The 21,036-nt window shown below is 32.1% G+C and overlaps 2 protein-coding genes across 3 annotated transcripts; one reads left to right on the top strand and one right to left on the bottom strand.

Annotated features, from left to right (window-relative positions):
• Positions 1-3,337: 3,337 nt before the first annotated feature.
• LOC140840289 (transcription initiation factor IIB-like) lies at positions 3,338-6,741 on the bottom strand. Its single transcript, XM_073207581.1, has 7 exons — positions 6,307-6,741; positions 5,168-5,192; positions 4,374-4,503; positions 4,161-4,291; positions 4,001-4,089; positions 3,816-3,892; positions 3,338-3,735 (listed from the first exon to the last, which is right to left on the bottom strand). The coding sequence occupies exons 1-7, from the start codon at positions 6,657-6,659 to the stop codon at positions 3,602-3,604; spliced, it is 939 nt and encodes a 312-aa protein (XP_073063682.1). The 5' UTR covers positions 6,660-6,741; the 3' UTR covers positions 3,338-3,601.
• Positions 6,742-8,795: 2,054 nt separating this feature from the next.
• On the top strand, positions 8,796-13,774 carry LOC140840288 (ABC transporter G family member 15-like). 2 transcript variants are annotated; one of them, XM_073207579.1, is made up of 9 exons: positions 8,796-9,257; positions 10,690-10,769; positions 10,849-11,310; positions 11,387-11,512; positions 11,704-11,835; positions 12,281-12,565; positions 12,662-12,934; positions 13,013-13,120; positions 13,268-13,774. In XM_073207579.1, exons 1-9 carry the CDS (start codon positions 9,035-9,037, stop codon positions 13,622-13,624), a joined length of 2,046 nt encoding a protein of 681 aa, XP_073063680.1. In that variant the 5' UTR covers positions 8,796-9,034; the 3' UTR covers positions 13,625-13,774. The 2 variants fall into 2 exon arrangements, with proteins under 2 accessions (XP_073063680.1, XP_073063681.1); XM_073207580.1 differs by lacking the exon at positions 8,796-9,257 and adding an exon at positions 9,333-9,718.
• The last annotated feature ends 7,262 nt before the right edge of the window (positions 13,775-21,036 follow it).

Here is a 21,036-nt window from a genome sequence, read left to right as displayed (position 1 = left end):
AAGGTGCAAGGTACTATCAAATATTTCTTCGTGATTGGTGATTTTGTACTTGACAAGCAAGTTCAACCTTAAGCTATATTTTGTTATACTTGGTCATGTTATGAATATATGTTGTTAAATTTATTTACATATATGTTGTTGAGATTGTTGGATCTGTATTATTGTGTTGGTGGTGAGTCAGTGCTTGGGATTGTTGGATAGTTTTCTTTTTTGTGTGGCGACTTTGATATTGTGACGAGATAAGGATGGGTAGAGTTGTTATTGTGTTGAATTGTTGATTTTAGAAGAGATTATTGATCTCATGACACTAAATAAGAAATAAAAGCAAGACGTATCTTCATATTCGTTTGCAGTCGTTGATTGTCGAAGATTTTGGGATGTCACTGCCACTAGTAATTATACCGCTCTTATTGGAAGAGCATGCACATGGAGCGTGGCATCGATGTGTCACATCCCGATTATATTTTGAATGTAGTTGCTAGATAATGAGGTTGGGAATATTTTATACACCCGTCTGTGGATTGAATTTTTTTAAGCATACTTGATTTGTTATTGTGTTTTTAATGTATTTTTTGAGCATGATTAACTTTGAAGTGATTTTACGTACTAAAATTGAAAGCAAACTGAGATTTTATAACAAGATAGAGTAATATAATCCATAGATATATAGCTTGTATATACATATGAGGTTAGGTACATGTTGACAGTCATAGATCAAAATCAAAAGCTAGATGATTCCATAGTTCGTTAATGCGATTGCAATTATTAAATAATACATAGACGCTTGGTTATTGAATTTTTTGATTAGATTAATATAGATCGACAAAGTATATTGATAGATTAAGGAATCCCTTCAAAAACATGTCTTATAAATTAAAATTCAATCATTAGAGAAGATAAACGGGTGGGTGAACTGAAATCCTAAATAAAGGAATAAAAAAAGAGAAAACTCTTGTGAAGATCTTGTTCTTTGCTCGAGTTCTCTTGCTCTCCCTTTTCTCCTCTTATGCAGATCTCTCTCGTGCGACCGAATCCTCCTTAATCTTGTGGCTGCATCTTTTCTTGACTTCCTCGCATGTGGTTGCTTTCCTTTTTGATGTATCTCCCCCTCTTTATAGGAAATTTCCTCCTACTTCCCTCTAGGGTGCTATTTTTCTTCAATCACGGGCTTCACTTCTTGTGTCATGCAGCCTTTTTTCCTTGTTATATTTCATCTTTTTTTTTTTTTTTATATATATTGATCTTTCCAGCTTACTTTTTACTTATTTAGAAGCATGATGGAGTCCACCAAAGTTTGTCAAAGTATTTTATTCCATATTGCCCAAGATTCCTGGCAATTTTATTCTATGTAGCACACTAAGGCGGTCATTTTTTACCACCCTAACATGACACATTCAGTTCAGCTGTTGTTTTCTTAAGGGACGCACTGAGATAGTCATTTTTTATTGCCCTAGCGTGAGTTGTTCTCTCCAATCCATCAGCTCAAATTTCATCTTTTTGGCACTTTTTCCTACAAAATAATCAACAAAAATGAGGAATGGCGCATATACAAAACCTATGAAATAAATTAACAAAATACTGACACGACAGAACATATCATGCAACATACCCAAAACAACATGAAATGACATGTAAAATCGACACCTGTCACACACCCTGATTATATTTTGAATGTTGTTGATAGATAACGAGGTTGGGAAGATTTTATAAGTCTGCCTGCAGATGCCTTGGTTTTTTGGTTAGGGAATTATATGCTAGTTTAAAGTTAAGCATAAGGATTTCAATATGAGAATTCGAGGATGAATGGCTGCTTTTCATAGCCACACTATCAACATGATGTATGGTATGCTACTATGCTCGATTTTGAGAATGATGAGTACACGATCTTCCTTGGAGGAACAGTGGATTAAAATGAGATATTGAGAGTGTTACGTCAGCGAGGAGCTAGGTGGAAGCTTAATGATGAAGGGGTTCTCGTAAATTTTGTTGCATTGATTTGAGACATGACACACAACTGTGGTTTCTGTTTGTGGCTTCAAGGTTAGTTATATCTAGTACTCACACATCTGATGTGACAAAATACAGAGCACAACATGCCTATTGTATAGTTTTCGGTAAGACGATAGTTGCCGAACGGATTATTCAGAATGGGATTTGTTCATATTATTTATTCAAGTTTCTAAAAATCATTCGCTTGTTGAGATGCACTTGATCATTTTATATGAGTTGATTTGAGTACTTTAGAACTTGCTTTAATACCCTTCAAGGAAAAATATGGATAATATGTTATTTAGGAATGATTAGACAAAATTTTGATATGTCTGAGCCTTTTTAGTCCTTAAATAACATCAATTAACTTTTATTCACCTCATTTGAGCCTTGGAAAATGAATGGCATGTGCACAAGCACGTGGTCGATCCCATTAAACATCATTTCGAAATCCCACATCCACAAACTAAGAAATACCTCACACATTGTTTCCTACCTTTAAGAGAGTAAACCATAATGCACGAAAAAAAGAGAGAGAAGCATTGTTGATGAAATAGAAAAAGAAATAAAACAAAATTAGATTATTTAATTGGTCACCGTTTTCAATATAACGAAACAAAACCCATCAAGAAAGCATAAGGATATATATCGTATTGAAAATCCAATATTACCGAAAATTTCGGTATAAGGAAATTTATTCTGATACTGTATCGAAAATTTTGGTAAATATAACTAGCATACTTATTATACCGAAATTGTACAGTATATCGAGATTTCGGTACGGCATCGATATATATCGTTTTATATCGAAAAAAAACATTACATTATACAATTTTTATGAATTTATTGTTTTAAAATATTATATATTTAAATTTTTTTTTATATTTTTTCGATATTTTGGTATATACCGAAATTTTCAAATTGCATACCATTATTGTACTGAAAAATTTGATATTCTTGCCGTACCATACCGAAATCTTCGGTATACCGAAAATTCAGTAAATTCGACATTTTTTCGATACAATAATCTCGATATACCGAAAATTCGGTATTTTTTCCCACCCATAAGAAAACATGTCCATGAACTTTAATCAATCACCGTTCTAAAAAAAATACCAAATACTAAGAAGAATAATGATATAAATTATTAAGTTTTTGAAGCATTACTATCATGAAGGTTTTCATTCGTCTTGGCTTCAGAAACAAAATAAAGAAGGCTGTTGAAGTTCGATCGCATTATTTCCTTTTCAAGTTTAAAAATCTATTAAAATCGGAAAGAATAAAATAATAATCAGAATTTTAATTTCCCGTAAAAATAAAGGCAAATTTTGGATTTGCTCCGAAGACATTGTTCCGCTGACTACCGATTATTGCATTGACTTTTGTGTATTCGCAGTGCATATTTACAGACACGTGAAATTTATTTTTCATAATATAATAGACTAAAAAGGCTAGAAGCTAGCTAAGCTCTACCAACAAATTTCATGGTTTCTCCAAGGACAATCTGCCAGTTAAGTCAAACACTACGAACGCAACGCAATGGGTGGCCGGCCAAAACTAGAATTTATCACACACTGAAAACCAACTAACTGTTACATCCTACCAAAACCAATCATGGGTTGCAGAGTTGTCGAAGGTCTTCTTCCTTGGCAAACCAACTGGGCACTATCCTTGCCGCATACGAATAGAGATCCTTATATGAATTCCGAATCGTGCCTTCAGCAACTCCAGTGGCAAGTGAAATATCTGTACTTAAAAGTGTTTGGGATTTCAGAAAATTCTTTTTAAATTACGAAAGCCAACCCCGGGTTGGTGTTGTTACATACCTTTGAGAAGTTTCTTGTCATCTGAAAGCTGGGTTATTATGTATATCACTGCAGCTGCTATGGATATCGGGCTTCTCCTGCAAGCAAAATATAATATTGTTTTGTAAGAAATAATATTGTTTTGTAAGAAATAAGAAGAGCACCTGACCTAGGATAGGCGTCTGAGAAAAGTAACGTGATTCTACCTTACATCCAGCTCTTCCGATTTTTGTACCGCTTCTTGAGCCGCTTTCACAGCTTGATTAGTCATGCCCAGATGGGAACAAAATCGTCTCTGCAATCACGTCGTACAATAAGCTACAGTATGTGCGTGAGGGAGGAGGCGAAGTGTTAGACATAACTCACCAAAAAGTCGCCAGCGTGAATTGTTCCCATCTCCATAGACTGCCCCATTTCTACCTCTAGCTGTTTCACAATGAACTCTTTTGCTCGCCCAATCTCCTTCTTGGTGGCCCCATTGGCAACAGAGCAAATTTCTAATTGAAACCTTATGTTCAGCAATATTAACGAAATCACATACCAAAAACAAGAAATACTTCCGCAGGGGCAAAACCAAACCTTTGACGGTCCGTGGCTTGTCCTCTTGTCGACAAGCGATGTAAAGGCAAGCAGCTAAAATAGCATCTTGATTTCGCCCTCGAAGAGGCTTTTGATCCTCTACCTTTTTATATATCTCATTTGCTCGATCCTTGAAATCAACATCACATAAACAGAGATTAAACGGCTTCTCCAAACTAATTAAGATATTCTAAAAATCCCCAAATACTAAAATTACAAAACCAGATGAACTAATTGCAATCTTTGGCTTCATTTTACCAAGTTTCATAATTTGTAGAAGCTACAACCTTCATGTCAGGCAAAAATATGTAAGTTTCAACATCTCCAAGAAAATTCACAAACCAAAAGTATGCTATGCCGACAAAATTGATATGCCATCATTAAAAACATAAAGTAAAAACTTCTACAAGAAGTAGTTGTGACTACTTTTTACAAAAAAAAAAACATCAAACTTTCTAAAAGATTACACAATCCATGTTTTGAACCGTAAAATATGGCATGCTCCGGAACAAGCTTATAAACGGTACATTTACCAGAGGACCTATCTTGGAATTTTCATCAATATTGCATAATTCTTGGGACGAGATACATATATCAAACAAGAGATTGATTCTTTCCCTGTTTTCAACTTACCTCAAACAAATAATATAACAAAGTCTAGAAGGAATGGTTAACCATATTTTAATGTCAATTTACCTGAATAGGTAAGTTTATCGCTTAAAGGAGGTAAGCACAATAAACCAAGATCTAATGACAATTTATGAATGGCAGACATAAATGGTAAAAGACCATACCTTTATGGTAGCAACAAGACCCAGCCTGGAAGATGAAATGTAAATAACATCAGTTTAATTCCAACTACATGATTCTGAGGAATACAAAATCATAGAAATTGAAGAAGAAAATATAAACTTTTAATCATGTTCGATAGAAAATCATAACTTAGTTAATGCGCAAGGCACTGTATTGACAAACTAGCATAAGGTTAATCAAGCCTTACCTCGAACATATCACAATGTGAAATAAACAAGCAAATACTACTTCGAACTATCTATAGACCAAAAGGAACCACAACACTGTCCCCAACACCTTATTATCTAAGCTGTACACATACACACACACAGCCGGCAAACACATGTTAGCATGTCGGATAAATCGTGCAGATGGAACCTTGTGGAAGCCATTCAGGACCTCAAAACCGATGTGCAAGGCACCGTATTTACCAAATAGTGCGAGGTAATTAAAGCATTTCATACCTCACCATATTAGTAGATATTTGAGAAATAGGCATTTGAGTTTTTTTATAACATTAAATCAAAGAAGCAAAGAGAGATTGATAAAAATGTAGAACAAACAGAAAATAATAAATCATTAGGTAATACGATATGACATGTAACAATGTATATGTTACACCACCTCTCTCTATTTTAAGCAGTGCTACTCCCGAATGCTACTTTCAGGAATTACTCTAAAAAAACAATTTTTAAGTCAAATTTTGAAAAAGTGTCCAAAACACTAACAGTGAGCCAACTCGGTGGGCCTGGCAAGGTCAATCATCGATAAATAAATTTTTTAAAAAATCAATCAACATTTGACCTATAAGCTTTCTAAAAAAACGATTTTTCCCCATAGTTCCTGCTGCTGAAACAGTAAAGAACATAGAAGACAGACTCAACAAAATTTGGAATAAAGATGCACAATTAAAAAGGAAAACAATAAATGAGCGCCAATGCACGTCAAGCCGGCACACTCCAACCACCGATCGCGTAAAATTTCATATGCACTCCGGCAACACATTAACGATTCGAGTTTCAAGTTTCAACTAACACCGGACAAACTACACAATTCTGTACACCACCCGTCAAAATTTCTCAAAACTTCAACCACCCAAAAAAAAAAAAATAACCAAAGAAAAAACGAAGAAATCACAAACCTGTCAGCCATTACAGCAATGGTCTTGAACGCCTGGATGAGCGACCTATCCGGGTTCGATCCCCGGTTCTGCCACCGACTCACCGAAGAAGACAAGTATTCCCCCGTCGATCCGTTGGGCTTGGAGATCACGGTGGACAACCCACCGTCCGCCAGTAACGGGTTTTTCGGCCCGCCCACCCGAACCGGGTCCTTCTCCCCGCTCTCATTAGCAAAAGTCCGCCATTCAGAAGTCTCGTCGATGGAATGCGCCTCCAACACCAGCCCACACTCGGAACACACCGTATCCCCCGCCGAGTGATCGAAAACCACCTCCGTCGCTCTCTTGCAGTCCGGGCAGTACGTATCCGCCATAATCCCACGCCTTAGTCTCTTGTATGTTGCCAATTTCGTAAATTTCCGCTGTACATTTTCTGCAGATAAGAGAGTATGGAAATTTTTATCCAATTTTTATATATGACACGTGGGGTTCGGTTGTCGCCTCACTTACTTATTTTGACCCCTAACAATAGTCCCTGTTACTATTTTACCTCTATAAGTTTAGAAATCACATTTTGACCCCAAACTTGTCATGTTTCCCATTGCTTACCGGGAAAGGTGAGGCATGCGAAATAAATGACAAAATATTACTTTTAATATGTTTATACAAGTAATTATAGAAATTATTGTATTTATGGGCTATGATTCAGTTATTATTTAACTAGATCGAGTTTATTGTTTAACTCATTATATTGGATACGATTTCTCTTCAAGTATTTATCAAGATCTTTTTTAAATATCTATAAAGTCAAATATACTCATATAGGTCAACGGTAGCATAACTTTAAGGCATAGTTTGGTACATGGAATAAGGGAGAGATTGATTATAAATAATCCTCTTTATCTCATGTTTGTTACATTTTTAAAAAGCTCATAATAATATCATGGGCCCTTTATAAATAATTTTTTAGAAAGATAAAATATCCTTTCTATTAGGTGTGATAATTTTTATTTAAGAATAAAATACACTACAAATGACTTAATTACCCTTCATTTATAAATGATTTTTATAAATCTATGTTAGTAGGTAGAAATTAAAATTAAATAAATTTTTTTATTTATTATATAATATGATAATTATATAAATGAATTCGAGATAATTATATAAATAATTTTTATAAATCTTAATAAAATTATTAGTATCACCCGATTAACATTAAAAATTGATATTTGACTTGACTCACAAAATCAAGGGCTCAATTATCATATTATATAATATATAAAATTAGGTAAAAATAAATAAATCATGCAAGCACTATCGACGTATGAACAAATAAAAAATATGAACTCAAACAACAACTTTGAAATTATAAAATTTATTATGATAAAGATTAATTTTGTCATTATAATCTAATATATAAATTTAATCACTCTTATTAAAATCATATCAAACATTAAATATAATATCCTACATCTTATTTATCCTTAACTTATCTTTATATTATATATCACATGCTTATCCTATCATATATATCAAACTATGCTTAAGAAAATTTATAACTAGATAACTCTATTACAATCATGAATGTACACTATTTTTTTTTTTTTTTTTTAGTAAAATGCTCTAGTGATTTAGGATCTTTATCGAGCAACTATCGTAGTGTTTTTTGTCGGATACCCCGAAGCCACTCATTTTATTTGGACTCATTCGAGTATTAGAAATTTATACGACAATTATCACGTCATATATATATATATATATATATATATATATATATATATATATATATATATATATATATATATGACGTGATAATTGTCGTATAAATTTCTAATACTCGAATGAGTCCAAATATATATATATATATATATATATATATATATATATATATATATATATATATATATAGTTTTGCATAGAATTCAGTTAATAGTTAAGAATATACCTACCATATTGTATGATAATATAATGTCTCATATTAAGAATTTAAGGTTAATGTCATTATTTTTTACAAGGAAGAAGAATATTTACTTATCGAATAATGAGATGAGAAGAACAATATTTCAATACATGCATGCATGAGAGTTGAAAATAATTAGAATCGAAAAAATACCAAATTTTGACTATTAAATCGACTTAATGGGGAAAATAACAAAAAAATGTCATTTTTAGGACAAATATAATAATTTTGAACACCTTCAATTTTTCAGTACGTACCACCCTATTTCCCAGTCGTATAAATTTTGTGGTGATTGGATATTTTCTAATCAAATGACTTGAATAATGTCAGGTCGCTATCTAATTATAAGTAATGTGAGAAAATAGACTTTTTTGTAGACGAGGGGTTTTTTTTTTTTTTTTTTGAAATGGACGAGGGTTTTACTTCTATGGAGAAATGTTAATACCATTCGAAATGAAATAATATTAAATTTTTGCTAGTCACCAGTTAAAAAAGAACCATTGCCCATAACTTTGGCAGCTGCAAACTATTTAGTTCTGACCCCATGCATTAAATTTTTGCATTGCCCTCAATCACCAGCTCCATTCCTTCCCTTTGGGTTAAAAAACAAATTACCCAAGAATTTCTCACCCCATAAGACCACCACATTAGGCACTTATACTCTAAATCATGGTGGGTTCCGCACTGTAGGAACACAAAAGCAACAAGTTTCAGTGCCCATCCAGGGTAAGGCTACTGCATGTACGTGTCGTCAAGTGTGAATCTAGGTGGTTTTTTGCGTCTTTGGTGATGGAAATAGAGGCGGCGGCGGATTTGGAGATGGGTATGCCGTGGAACGAGGGCGAGGCGTACTTGGTTTGGGAGGATTTGACGGTGGTGTTGCCGAATTTTGGCCAGGGTCCGACGAAGAAGTTACTTCATGGGCTGACCGGGTTTGCTGAACCGGGTCGGATCATGGCCATTATGGGCCCTTCTGGCTCTGGAAAATCCACTCTTCTTGATGCATTAGCTGGTATATATGTAGTTCTAGCGCTCTTCTTTAAAATTAATTAATAGTAGGTTACAGCTTCGTCAAACCAACTTAAATATATGTAGTTAGATCTATTTGTGGCAAAGTGAAGTAAGGTTCTAGTCTTACCCGAACCCATAATTTTTCGATCTCAGATTCAACCCATTCTGATGAAAATAAGAAAATCACTAAATTCTCGGCCCCTGTGAATTATTACTGGAAAAATCTGCAGTATGCATTAAGTGAAAGATAATACAGCAATTAATGAGTTTGGAGCAGAGTAGTTGGAGTATTGAATGAAAGTATATACAAATAAGGTTCAGCATCATTTTGCATGCAGGCTGCTGCTTCTTGAATTATCACTAATATAATCCCACTGTCTGCATGGGCTATGACTGTATATTTACATGGCCAATCTTCCTTTAATTAAAAGAGATCCAGTCCTTTTTTACATCATTGCTCAGGTTTAAGTAATTTCTTTTAAATTACTACTTGAAGGGGGTACTTTATTTCTTATTTTGAGAAAAATTAATTGGTTGATTGACTTTTTCATATTTAGTGACATGGAAAATTTAGTTGGCGGTGTGTATACTTGTGTTTAAATTACTGTGAGGATTAGAAACTAAATCAATGTCGAAGCAAGAAATTATTAGAGACAGAAGGCTAGCTTGTTAGTGTGTATGATATAATGATGTACAAAAAAAAAAGGAGTAATTAATAATCCCCCAAGAAGTTAGTGTGTATGATATAATTACTAACAAGTTAAGCGGAAAACAAAAACATGGCCATTTCAGAATTGTAAATAGAAAATCAACGGAACGAGATATAGTACATTATAATATCCTATTTATTAGCACCAAAATGTTAAGGTTTGTTGTGACAATTGATACTAGCTCCCCAAAACTTAGAAGAGACTGAAAAGGGTGTGCTAGCTGCAGACGCTAGCTTTTCAAAACGTCGTACCTTGCAAGTGGGTAATTGTAGATGCTAGAACCAAATGTAATAATCCTAGTATTATTTGACTGTTAAAAGAGATCCATGATCACTATCATTAACTTCTAGTTGGTGCTATTACACTTTACAGCCCCTCTTGACTGTAAGGAGAAGATTTGAATTTTGGCCACGGCAATTGGGTTTTGGGCTCTAAAAAAATAATAGGTTTCATGCGAATTTACTTAGGTTATTGTTAAATGCGTTATAATTTCAACACCCAAAAAAAATTAATAAAAATCATTCGACTACTTTCTTTGGTTGAATAAATATATATTAATAATTTTAGCAATCCATTTAACATATTATTTTGTCATAAACTAGTAGTACGTAGTCTTAATTTTATCATTTGAGCGTGACAGGAGCAGTTGAAATGGTATGTATATATGATTGTTTCTTTTTCTATCCCTTGTTTCATGATTCACTAATTCATACTTTGCCACAGGTAGGTTATCAAGAAACATTTTCATGACAGGAAACATTCTTCTTAATGGCAAGAAACAGAGGCTCGATTATGGTGGTGTTGTAAGTATCTTTACTGCACATAATTCTTGAATTGCAAATGTGTTTCTCTAATACAATTATTGTGTTTCAACTGATTCAGGCATATGTTACTCAAGAAGATGTCTTGTTGGGGACACTTACTGTAAGAGAAACTATATCTTTCTCGGCCAACTTGAGGCTGCCGAACATGTCTTCTAAAGCAGAAGTAAAACAAATTGTAGAGGCAACTATAGTGGAAATGGGACTTCAAGATTGCGCTGATCGACAGATAGGAAACTGGCAGTTAAGAGGCATAAGTGGTGGAGAAAAGAAGAGACTCAGTATCGCCCTCGAAATTCTCATACGACCCCGTTTGCTGTTTCTTGATGAACCAACCAGTGGCCTTGACAGTGCATCAGCATTTTTTGTCATTCAATCTATCAAGAATCTCGCTCGAGATGGAAGAACCGTTATCTCCTCAGTCCATCAGCCTAGTAGTGAAGTTTTTGCGCTGTTTGATGATCTTTTTTTACTATCCGGGGGTGAAACTGTTTACTTCGGAGAGGCAAAGGTGGCAGTGAAGGTATTTTGTGGCGAAGCTTCCCGTTTTTCCGTGAACATTTGCTTGTTTTCTTAGAATCTTTATTTTGCTTTTTCAGTTCTTTGCTGAAGCAGGGTTTCAGTGCCCAAGCAGGAGGAATCCTTCGGATCATTTCTTGCGCTGTATTAACTCGGATTTTGACGTCGTGACAGCCACTCTGAAAGGGTCACAAAGACTACTCCAGGTATGAATTCTGAAACAAATATACTCACTCTCTTTACTGCAATTAGTTTCATTCTTTCGTCAATTGGATTTTATGAAGAATATATGCTAAAGATTCTCTTTATTGCATGCACCTAGTTTCATTCTTACGTCAATTTGATTTTTTGATGAATCTAAGCTAAAGAAAATCACGTTCTAGCTCGGTAATGGCAGGAAACACACAAATCATCAGACCCTTTTATGAATTTGGGAACGGCAGCTATTAAATCAGCGCTTGTTGAAAAATACAAGCACTCAGATTATCCAAGAAAGGCAAGATCAAGAATACGGGAACTATCTGCCATAGTAAGTAACTCATAATCAAGTGATCTTCCGTAACACCAAATTAAGTTCCTCGTGGCTCTTGCTTTGATGGTTTTACATGCTTTGCAATCTTGGCAGTGAACAATTTGTTTCCTGATAGTATGCTAGAAACACCGAGGTTGCATTTGGATGGATGAATTTGAAATCTATTGTTTTCAATTAAATTTGTAATTGTTAACGATGAACAATAAATGAAATATTAAATTTATACTTTATGTATCCATTATCGGGTGAACTTGAAATCAATAATAACTAATATGAAATAGTATATAAATATGAAAGATGTAGATTTAAAATTTATGATTTTTTTTCTCAAAAATACTACTTGAAATCTATAAATCCATTTAAACAAACTCAATCTTAGAGCAAATTTTGTTTTTGTGCAATTTAGATATGGTTAGATTAATAAAAAGATCTTGAATTGCAGCAAGGACTTGTTATTGAAACAATAAAAGGAAGCCAAGCAAGTTGGTGGAAACAGCTTCATACTTTAACGCACAGATCATTCTTGAATATGCATAGAGACATTGGCTATTACTGGTCACGAATAGTAATATACACCATGGTTGCTTTATGTGTTGGAACTCTGTTCTATGACGTCGGCACTAGCTATACAGCGATCTTGGCTCGGGGAGCTTGTGGCGGATTTATCACTGGATTCATGACTTTCATGTCCATTGGAGGCTTTCCATCCTTTATCGAAGAAATGAAGGTCAAACACGAAAAAGAAAGAGACACGACTTTCACTGAACTTAGAGAGAAAATTAAAGAGACATTAACTACTTTTCTTAATTTTCTTGGTAAACAGGTCTTTTATCGGGAAAGGCTTAATGGGTATTACGGCGTTGCTGTGTTCATACTGTCGAACTTCCTCTCCTCCTTTCCATTTTTGTTTGCAGTATCCATCGTTACTGGGACAATAACATTCTATATGGTGAAATTCCGGCCCGAGTTTTCTCATTATGTCTTCTTCTGCCTCAACATTTTTGGATGCATTGCTATGGTAGAGAGTGTCATGATGATCGTAGCTTCACTAGTTCCCAACTTCTTAATGGGGCTCATAGCTGGTGCCGGAGTTCTTGTAAGTGTAAACGTATATATACAACAACCCTATTTAATCCTCTACATATATGTCCTTACCATCAGTATGTATTTGCAGGGGATTATGATGATGACTGCTGGATTCTTCCGTTTGCTATCAGATCTTCCAAAACCCGTTTGGCGGTATCCCATTTCATACATCGGCTATGGCGCATGGTCACTGCAGGTTCGTTTTATAATAAAATTTTAAAATATTATCTACAAGTTCAAGGTAAGAAAAACCCCAAAATTCGGTTAGCATGCAAGAAATGCACCAAATTAAAAAGTGTAATTTTTATTAACATGCTGTTGTTTCAATGTACGATGGAGACAGGGAGCTTACAAAAACGACATGCTTGGTCTTGTATTCGACCCTCTAGTACCTGGAAATCCAAAACTAAAAGGAGAGGACGTTGTTCGGAATCTATTCAAAATACCATTAGATCACTCGAAATGGTGGGATTTGTTAGCAGTATATGGACTTATAGTATGTTACAGGCTTCTCTTCTTCGTTATTCTCAAGTTGAAGGAGCGATTATCGCCCTACTTCCAGTCGCTTTACACGAAAAGAGCATTGCATCGTTTCAAGAACCGGCCCTCGTTTAAGAGAAAGCCATCGTACCCTTCGAAGAGGTACCAGAACCTGCATCCGTTGGCTTCTCAAGAGGGCCTCAACTCACCTATTCCTTAGTTATTTCGTCAAACATTTGCAGGAAATCAAAGTGTCTTTCACTTGAAATCTTTTGTTGTCTTGCATAAAACTATTGAAATTTTTCTTCAGTGTTACTGCAATATTAATTGTTATGAACAATATAATTTTGTTGCTTCAAATTTTATTTAACATTATGATATATTACACTTGAGATTCTTGGTATATTTGTGTTGAATTCATATCTTATGTGTACCGCTGTGCAAAAAAAAAAAGAGAAGAATAATCTTTATCTATATCTATATGAGTGTAGATAATGAACAAAGTTTTTGTATTGTGATTTTAAGACATTGCCCAAAATTATATATTGTTTGTAATAATTGCATGGGGGTTGGTGGAAAAAGTATATAAAATTTAGGGGCAAAGTTGTGTTAAATAATTACTATTACCTAAGAGTTTTGGTGATCGACAAAATCTAAACATCACTTAACTGTTTCAGGAAACAGCTGAAATCTTCTGTGTATGACAGAAACCAGTTCAACCGACTAAACTTACAAACGCTTAGTCTTCAACTGCTTGAATTTCAGATCGCTACCAGTCAACCATTTGAACAAAAGAAGTTAAAACTTCCAACCGACTGTTCGAATACTTTAAAAATCGAGTCATTAAAGAGCTATTTATTACTCTCTTAATGAAAGACATTCTCTGACCGGTTCAGGACATTCAATAGCCTTGCACCGCTACAAGTCAATCATGTGCTACACCAGTCCCAATATGGATATGCATTTATGTCACTATCCCAGAAAAGAAATATTGCATATATCCTACAAGTTCTGAAGGTAAAAACAGTTGTCATAAAAGAGTACTCAGCAACAACTCTTCAAGGAACGAGATTCAAAGCTATAATAGCGAAGAAAACATTAAATGCTTTGCTGAAGAACATTTTATGTATTTGCAGCTGATAGTGACACATCATTCCAAGGTTACGGATTAACGTTACTCATCTTTTTCCGACCGTCGAATGACAACTTATATAAGAAGAGCTGGAAGTATGCAAGAAACACGTACATAATCGTCAAGCTTTCAACGGTACGATTACTACAAGCCTGCATACTTAAAGAATCTGAATGCAATCAAAGATCATATACCTTATCGCTCATCAAGCACAAACTCAACAGAAAGATGTTTGATCATTCAAAGATCATATTCGTGCAACTAAAACATATTATTTTACTTACATCAGTAACCGTTGGTTATTTGATTAATAGTGGTGTCGTGAACCGAGGGTTCATAAAATCCAGAAGTGTAAAATGATCATTAGGAGTTCCAAAACAGACAGTGTGATAAGTCCTGATTGCAGTGAGCTATTGCAAAGAGTTTTATAAAACCAAAATCTTTTAGAGGAATCCTTCCTACAGAAGAACAAGAGGTGACGTACGAGTCTTATATCTAAAGATCTATAAACTTGTGTCTTTACTTTTCGCAAGCTTTTACATTTCAAACTATATCTTGTTGATTAGACAACCAACCTATTGAAACTATCATTAGAAATATCGAACTGTTTTCCGCACTTTTCAAGTTCATATTTCTATCTATTTGAGAAAAAATTTCAACCGCCTAAAAGCGGTTGAAAACAAATTTTAAAAGCAAATATTTTCAAAAAGTTTATTCATCCTCCTCTAAACTATTTCCCGATCCTAACAATTTGAGATATTGAATTTGTAGAATTCAATGTTTTGTTTATTCATTTAATTGATGCATTTATTTTTTTGAACTCATTAAAGAAATGAAGATTATAATAGTGTTTTTATTTTTTTTAATACAAAATTGCAACATAAGAAACTTTGAAAATAATGTTACGTAAAAATTGAATAGATATTTGATAATAAAAAACATTAGAGAAACAACATTTTTTTTATGCATAATTCTTAGAAAAATATTAAAATAAAACATTAAAAAAATATATATTTATCTATTATACTTATAAAAGCAGACCAAATGCTATGACAAAGTTTTTCATTATAAATTTTCTACTATCTCATTAAATTGTGTATTGTTTGAGTAATTGCATGAAAATTTTCTACATAATTTTTGAGAAATCTAATAACAATTATATATTAAAAATGAATATATGTTTGATAATAAAAATATATTTTTTTTTATCTATGTCTATATTAAAGTGTGGATCATGGGCATCTTTATACTACCTTTAAATATTTTATCCTTTTAATTTTCTCTCTGCATATTATTTTAATAAAATTTTGTAATTATATTTTTAGTGCAGTTTTAATTTAAGTAAAAAATTATTGTATCATAAAAATATATATGAAAAAAAAATTATATATGCAATAGTAGAATAACATGATAAATATATAACAATATAATAATATGAAATTTAAGGTTAATATATTTTATGGTTTTTAACTAAGAATTGAAAATAAATAGTGTAATAAATTAAAAATACTACTTAAATCTTTAATTTTTTTATAGCTAAATTCTTCTCGTTCTTCTAAGAGATTCTTGTTTTACAATATTATTAATACTACTTAAATCTTTAATTTTTTATAGCTAAATTCTTCTCGTTCTTCTATAAGATTCTTGTTTTACAATATTATTAATATATTAATATTCATAATTATTTATATAAATTCTCCTAAATAATTTATTACACTATTTATTTTCGATTCTTAGTTAAAAACCATAAAATATATTAACATTAAATAATTATTTAATATAGTACACTATTTATTTTCGATTCTTAGTTAAAAACCATAAAATATATTAACATTAAATAATTATTTAATATATTAATATATTAATATAAATTATTTAGGAAAATTTATATAAATAATTATGAATGTTAATATATTAATAATATTGTAAAACAAGAATCTCTTAGAAGAACGAGAAGAATTTAGTTATAAAAAAATTAAAGATTTAAGTAGTATTAATAATATTGTAAAACAAGAATCTCTTAGAAGAACGAGAAGAATTTAGCTATAAAAAAATTAAAGATTTAAGTAGTATTTTTTAAAAAAATTATATATCAGACAAATTTATAAATTCAATAAAAAAAATTGACAGTATTTGAAACATTTACTAAGAATGTTTAAGATGTAGTCATTAAGGGTCTAAAAGTAAACCAAACTATGGTTTTCAATAACAGTGAAATCAAAATCAAAACTGAAATCTTTTATTGGTTTCAGTTCAAAAATCAGTTCTCATAATATATAAATTTAATGCATAACTGCTAAACAATTAGTTTTACCGTCTCACATATTTTATTTCTATTTTATTTGATATTTAAAAATGGTTCATAGTATCAATTTTAAAAAAATTTATATCTCATACAAATTTATAAATTCAATATATAAAATTTGGTAGTATATGATATTTTGATTTATAATTTTTAATTTATATATATGTTTTTTTAATATTTTATGAAATTTTAAGAAAATAAAAAAAATTCACAGTCAAAAAGTAACATTGCATATAATTTGACTATGATAAAATTATAAAACTTAAAAAGCAAATGATTTCGATTGTTAGATATTACGACTTATTTGATATTAAAAAATACACAATAAAAAACAAATAATTTGAAATGTTTAATGTACATACATATATAAGCATTAAGCACATATAAATGCATAAAAAAATATATAAACAATTATTCGTATGAGAAGGCTTGATGAAAAATATAAACTATAATTTTTAAAAAATTATTCATTAACTAATGCATGTGAAAATTACTTGATTGTAAAAAAAAAAGATATATATTTATATATATATATATATATATATATATATATATATATATATATATTCACTTCTAATTTTTTTTAAGTAAGATAATAAATATCCATATTAAAATTTTATAATTTAAAACATATATATTTTTGATTTTGTAAAAATTCAAAAAAAAATTGAAAATCCAAAGAGAATTAATTATAACAAATCCGTATGTTATATGCATGATTATTTTATTAAATTGTATATGCATTTGCTTGTTAAAATCAATCATCAATCAAAATCATAAATATGTAACGCATGAAAAAGAGATATTAATGAGCACTTAAAAGACACATAATTATTTTCTATTGTAAAAAATATAAATATGACATAATCTTTATAATAAATATAAATTATAATGACCATTGATAGCATTTGTCAAAGTATTAGTGCTTTTACATATGTTATTTTAATATATTTATTTAATTATTTTGAAATCAAACTAACTAATTCAAAAGCTACAAAAAATAGCATATTTTATGAAAGTTTATTTCTTTAGTTATATTTAAAAATTTTATTGTGAAAATCATACTGGTAGTTTAAAATTTATATTTAATAATTATTGTATGCGTTTATTTGATATTTACCATATAATTTTATTTAAATGTGTATTTCATTACAATGTTGGTTTATTTATTATTTTAAACTTTTATTCAACAAAAATAATAATAGTCATCGATATAGTCTACAAAATATCTATACTTATATTAAATTAGTTATCTATTATATAAAATTCTAAAAAAAAGTTATATAGGAGGTTAAAGGTAAAAACTTGTGTGAGACGACCTAACGAGTCGTATTTTGTGAGACAGATATCTCATTTGGGTCATCCATAAAAACAATTACTTTTTATACTAAGAGTATTACTTTTTATTGTGAATATCGGTAGGGTCGACCCGTCTCACAGATAAAGATTCGTGATAGCATCCCACAAGAATATATAATTAAAAATAAAAATATAAATATAAATCTAATATATATATATGTAATGCCCGAGATTTTAATTAGATTAATATGAGATTATTGATTATTACTTAATGTGGTTATAGCCGGGCCAGTCCGAGATTATAATGGACAAAGAAATATGAAAAGCCAAGATGTGGGCCGAAAGTGTTGCGCCCGGGCGGAAGTCTTTGTCCGCCCGAGCGCCAATGAGTAAACAAGAAAGTCGATCACTTCGCGCCCGGGCGGAAGTTTTTATCCGCCTGAGCGCGCTTGTATAAATTGCGAGGGCTGAGAGTTCCGCGCCCGGGCGGAACTTTATGTCCGCCCGAGCGCGAGGCATGCAAACGGAAAAATTGACATTTGGCCTAATATGCAACGTTGGTATATATATATATATATATATATATATATATATATATATATATATATATATATATATATATATATATATATAGACACACACACACACACACACACACACACAAAAACGTATTGATCCTTCAGAATCAGCAAAAATCGAGAGAAGCTTTTGATCCCTGATTCTAGAATTTGATTTACGATCAATCCGTCCGTTAGATTTTAAATCCGACTTCCGTGCTGTGTTCCTATCAACGCAGGCTACAACAGGATGTAAGTTTTACTACGTTTTGACATGTTTTGAAATTATGATATTGTCAGAATTGAATGGAACTCATATATGTTGTTCTTGACATGTTAGACATCATAGAATCGAAGTCAGATTAAGAAACGGACTGAATATGGAATTGTTATGAACTTCAGAATGAAATTGACTAGAATCAATATCAGATTTGAACAGGGGTTGATTGTAAATGCTTGAAATTGATATAGACTGATATAGTATTATCAGTATCGCCAGATTGTACTGTTGTACTGTCAGAATTTGATAAAACAGAGACATTGTGATTTGATTAGAATATTGATATAGAATATTGGTATTGTCATTTCCAGATTGAACAGTGACAGACTTTGATTGTATCAGTTCGATAGCAAGAAAGGTATAAATTAATGTTGAGTTGGGATTGCACAACTCAAGTGAGGTTTGACTTGAGTTTCCCTAAATCACATACTTTATTTATTGCATTGATATTTGCAGATTATCATATTGATATGTTAATGTATTGACTTAGAACAGAGTCAGAGTCCGAGTCTAGGGCAGATCAGCCTAGCTAGGGCAGAACCGCCGAGTCTTTCTCAGAACCGATAAGACTCTAGACTTACGGTGTATCGAAGAGCCTTAGATGTAGATCGACGTCTATCTCAGACACTCGTTACAGAATACCAAAGTCTAAATTAGATTGGGATCCCCAGATTTGAGATAAGATAAGATTAGATCACGAGTCATTAATTCATGTAATCAGATTAAATACATGTTTTGATGTTTGTTTATGCTTTTATATATGTTTTATATGATTGCATTTAATACATTGTTTATACTGGGATATTTATATCTCACCGGAGTTATCCGGCTGTTGTCTTGTTTGTATGTGTGCATGACAACAGGTGGGACAGGTACAGGGTCACAGAGATGAAGACAGACCGAGATTAGAGTGGTGATACCGGACTTGGACTAGAGCTAGGGTTTAAACACTTGATAGTAGTTGTTGAACCTGAGTATGTATGATTGTATATTTTATCAGATTTATACTTTTATACTGATATGTATAGGAGTTTAATTCCATTACCTTCCGCATTTTTAAAAAAAAAATAGACCCTGATTATTATAATTGATTTAGTCCCAATGATGATTAAGAACATGATTAGCCCGGACGCTAATCAAGTTCTTAATCGTAATTGAGACTAATTAATCAATTAGAAACAGAGTCTAAATTTTTTTTTTTTAAATGCGGAAGGTGATGGAATCAAACTTCTATACATATCAGTATAAAAGTATAAATCTTATAAAATATATACAATCATACATACTCAGGTTCAACAACTACTATCAAGTGTTTAAACCCTAGCTCTAGTCCAAGTCCGGTATCACCACTCTAATCTCGGTCTGTCTTCACCTCTGTGACCCTGTACCTGTCCCACATGTTGTCATGCACACATACAAACAAGACAACAGCCGGATAACTCCGGTAAGATATAAATATCCCAGTATAAACAATGTATTAAATGCATTCATATAAAACATATATAAAAGTATAAACAAACATCAAAACATGTATCCAATCTGACTACATGAATCAATGACTCGTGATCTAATCTTATCTTATCTCAAATCTAGGGATCCCAATCTAATTTAGACTTTTGTAATCTGTATCGAGTGTCTGAGATAGACGTCGATCTACATCTAAGACTCTTCGATACACCGTAAGTCTAGAGTCTTATCGGTTCTGAGAAAGACTCGGTGGTTCTGCCCTAGCTAGGCTGATCTGCCCTAGACTCGGACTCTGACTCTGTTCTAAGTTAATACATTAACATATCAATCTGATAATCTGCAAATATCAATGCAATAAATAAAGTATGTGATTTAGAGAAACTCAAGTCAAACCTAACCCGAGTTGTGCAATCCCGAATCAACATTTATTTATACCTTTCTTGCTGTCGATCTGATACAATCAAAGTCTTGATTCAAAGTCTGTTACTGTTCAATCTGACAATGACAATATCAATATTCTGTATCAATATTCTAATCAAATCACAACATATCTGTTTTATCAAATTCTGACAGTACAACAGTACAATCTTGC

This window comes from Primulina eburnea, chromosome 8, assembly GCF_022965805.1.
Source record: "Primulina eburnea isolate SZY01 chromosome 8, ASM2296580v1, whole genome shotgun sequence".
NCBI lineage: Eukaryota > Viridiplantae > Streptophyta > Magnoliopsida > Lamiales > Gesneriaceae > Primulina > Primulina eburnea.
This window is presented reverse-complemented; position numbering and strand designations above follow the sequence as displayed.